Here is a 3914-nt window from a genome sequence, read left to right as displayed (position 1 = left end):
ATATCACAAAGCCATAACGAATAGCTTGGTAGTAGTTGCTATTAAGCTGAATACTGCGAGTTGAGAAATAATAACTATACCTGTAGAAGCTTAAACCATCCTCTCTTCGGGGACAAGGGGACGAAGCTTTCAAAGTTGTATTTTTACCACAATTGGATTTTAAATGTTTTACGATCAGAACTCATTTTGCATAAGGAGAGAGGAGATTGTCTCGCTCATCACAGCAGCATGTCCCAGTTCGCTATACACTGCATTACTTTTGACCAGAGACCTATAGGCCCTGGTAAAAATTAGTGCATTATGTAGGGAATAATGTGCCATTTGGGTCACAAACATAATATTCAATGGTTTAGTGGCCATTTAGTGAAGCATGTGGGACAAATGCAGGCTACCCATCAGGTTACACTACAGTGAGAAGAAGAGCAATTGGCTCCGCTAAGTGAGAAAAAAAGGTGGAAGGGCAATACATCTACTACGTACAACTTTTTCATTACTACTGTATTGCATGTAGATGGTAAGGTCATTTCATTTTAGAGTCCAAATGATGTGGGCCTGTCTATCATCTTGTTCAGTCAAGCACGAGCCCGATTTAATGGGCCACACCTGTTGGGTGTGCAAGACGCATTTACAGGCGTAGATGTTAGGAGTATGAAGGTAAAAATGGAGGTTGACTTTTAAATAGAACTTCTAACATCAGGCGAGAGTAAATACACGTTTATTCATGTTTTAAAGGAAACAATAACAACAGCAAACTATATGGGCATATGATGTGTATACAATCTGAATTCAAAACACAAATGCTTCTTTGATATCTGAACTCGTATGGTAACATCTAATGGTCTATACATCGGTTTCAAGTGTCTTTATTATTTTCACTATTTTGACCGATGGCAATGGGCTAGTTCATTGGCAGTATAATAGTAGATGTGCATATACTGCCAGTGTACCAGCAGGCTACCTTTGCTAAGAAGAAATAAGCATGAAGGCGAAACCGTTTTCGGCTGTGAACGGAAAACTGTTTAGGTAAGAATCTCTCCACGATTGTTTGTCTCAACACTGAATAGGCCGAAGGGGGAAATACAGTGATTGTCATTGCAGAATGTAGAGCCCATGTTGCAACTTTGTTTGTTCTGAGTTGCTATTTGTTACTTTCGTCTCCGGGGAAAATGTCTTCGTACGCGGGCGGGAGCTCATTCGGGAGCGGGTAAGAAAACGGGTAGGAGTGGTTGAGCTCGGGATCCGTGGGTGAATAACCCGGGAGCTCGATAGACGGGTGGCCCCTGCATTGTACTTCCACACCTGCCTCGTCGAACACGTGAAATATCCCCAAGTTAATATAGGAAACCGGTTGGAATTCGGACACGGTGAAGTCTTGCTCCTCGCTGCAAAGAATATCCCCCGCGCTCTGCCTATGTGATTGCCTCCGTCTGTAAAATTGCGCGGTTTTGTACCTTTTGATGATCACCAAGTTCATAAGCCCAAGAAGGCATTCCAAAGTGCTAAAAATGGTCGAGATGACGAGACTTTTCTGATAATCCTTCAATTGGTTGCAGATGGTGGTTAATTCCACAGAGTCTATGTCTAGGCAATAATGGGAATATTTGCGCTCCACAAGAGACACAGTGTCCCCGTCCACCACCGCGCCGGAGAAAGCGGTGAGAACTCCCAACAAAAACACCAGGATACCCATGAGAAAGAAATTCCGACACCCGGGCTTGCCTTTGCAACAAAGCAGCGCAAAACCCAGCAGCGCCTGCCCTAGTCCGACCAGTATCCCCGAGTAGAAAGCCCCAGCCGCGGTCGAGAGGTGAAAATGCACTTTTACTTTGGTGCCCAGCGAGATGCATTTGAATCCGACCACAACTTCGCTCACGGCGCAGACGAAGAGGAGGGTGCTGGAGACGATGGTACACAGTCCTTTCCCACTCAACTTCATTATATTCCTCCTCTACCACTCCCGGTCCCTCTCCCTCCTTCATCCTCCTTTGTCCTCCTCGTCAGCCCGTCTCGAAGCACTGTCAGATTTTGACATGATACACCAGTGACTGCAGTTCAAAACTTGGATCTCCGGAGCTGCGTGCTCTCTCCCCCTTTCCCGCTGCTTCGGGAATGGATTAATTATTGATAGGAAGAGCGCGTTCCTTCTGCGGTAGCGACCCCCGTAATCCAATTGAAAGGTAATGTTCACCCTCATGACCCTGCTCGCCCCCCATCCACACTGTTATGCAAGCATCCACATCTCCAAACGCTGTTCGAAATGATTCTGGAGGACGATTAGCTCAAACCGGTGGTTATTTCCACGTCGCGTGATTGCGATCATACAATGAGTGCTAAACAGAATGCGGCAGTGGAGTGCCGCTCGGAGCGCAGAATAACTATTCCGGGGGAGGACGGAGGGGAGAAGGACGCTTTTAAACTGCTCAGAATCCCACAGGCTTGCGGCTCATAGCATATGGCCATATTGGCTGCCCACTCTACACCATTACTCCTTTGGCTAAAGTTATATCCAACCTGACTCGTGATTAATTGGTACCAGACACACAATGGTGTGGTTTTGCTTTGAAAATAAAACAAATAGCCCCATGCTTTTTAGTCTGGGTCCATTTTAATTTCAACCTAGGCACGTAACATCATGTCTGTGATTTAAGGCAGTACTGTCCACATAATCTCGTTCAGGCAGGAGCAGGTGTCCAATCATAATCAATTTCTAGACTGACATTCAGATGACGGGATTTGTTTTTGTTAGTGACAATATTTAGTGCCATATTAGTTCCCATTTGTAGGCACCCAGAGTCTTGTGACACGTTGTTTTGAGCAACTTTAGGGTGTTGGGAATTTAGCTGAAAGTTGGTGGGGAGCATAATTAAATTCAAACATTGTACAATTAACCTTGGATCTACTGATTCAAATAAGAAGTTCTTTATCAATGCATGTCGACATTTTATATTTTAGGCCTTCAATACACTCTGAGCATACAAAAAAATAGGAACGCCTTCCTAATATTGACTTGCACCCTTTTGCCCTCAGAACAGCCTCAATTCGTCAGGGCATGGACTGACTACAAGGTGTCAAAAGCATTCAACAGGGATGCTAGCCCATGTTGGGTTGGCTCCAATGTTTCCCACAGTTGTGTCAAGTTGGCTTGATGTCCTGTGGGTGGTGGACCATTCTTGATACACCCGGGAAACTGTTGAGCGTGAAAAGCCCCGCAACATTGCAGTTCTTGACACACTCAAACCGGTGCGCCTGGCATCTACTACTATACACTGTTCAAAGGCACTTAAATATTTTGTCTTGCCCATTCACCTTCTGAATAGCACACATACATAACCCATGTCTGAATTGTCTCAAGGCTTAAAACCCCTTCTTTAACCTGTCTTTTCCCTTTCATCAACACTGATTGAAGTGGATTTACAAGTGACATCAATCAGGGATCATAGCGTTCAGCTGGATTCACCTGACCAGTCTGTGTCATGGAAAGAGAAGGTGTTCCTAATGTTTGTACAATCAGTGTATGTATACAACTGTGGAAATTGATAATGAAATGTATCGCCTAAACATTTAAAGCTGAGGGACAGTTTATTATAACTTTTTCTGCACCTGCAATCCTGCATCTGAAAAGACAATCTAGAATTCAGACTAAAGAGCATCCCCACCTTTATCTACTCACTGGAAGTAAAACCATGGAGGTTGACAATAGTTTCTCCAAAAGGCGCAGATCCATTTAGAACAATCAAAGTGTTTCCTTTCACATAATACATAGACATCCAAGGCACTCATCTCCACCATTGAAACCCTCCATTATCTCCTACTAAACAAGTAATAACTGCAATTAACTGCTTATCCCGACATCTGATTGACTTGCTATCTTAAAGAGAATACCCCCTGAACACTATCCAAACTGGGCAGTGTGT

General features: G+C 44.2%; 1 protein-coding gene across 1 annotated transcript; it reads right to left on the bottom strand.

Annotated features, from left to right (window-relative positions):
* Positions 1-722: 722 nt before the first annotated feature.
* Positions 723-2316, bottom strand: LOC135545227 (transmembrane protein 271-like). Its single transcript, XM_064972854.1, has one exon. The coding sequence runs from the start codon at positions 1934-1936 to the stop codon at positions 1139-1141; it is 798 nt and encodes a 265-aa protein (XP_064828926.1). The 5' UTR covers positions 1937-2316; the 3' UTR covers positions 723-1138.
* Positions 2317-3914: the final 1598 nt, after the last annotated feature.

Source organism: Oncorhynchus masou, chromosome 9 (assembly GCF_036934945.1).
Source record: "Oncorhynchus masou masou isolate Uvic2021 chromosome 9, UVic_Omas_1.1, whole genome shotgun sequence".
Taxonomy (NCBI): domain Eukaryota; kingdom Metazoa; phylum Chordata; class Actinopteri; order Salmoniformes; family Salmonidae; genus Oncorhynchus; species Oncorhynchus masou.
This window is presented reverse-complemented; position numbering and strand designations above follow the sequence as displayed.

Coding starts and splice junctions, on each gene's coding strand:
- LOC135545227 (XM_064972854.1), bottom strand. CDS start 1,936: ATGAAGTTGAGTGGGAAAGGACTGTGTACCATCGTCTCCAGCACCCTC.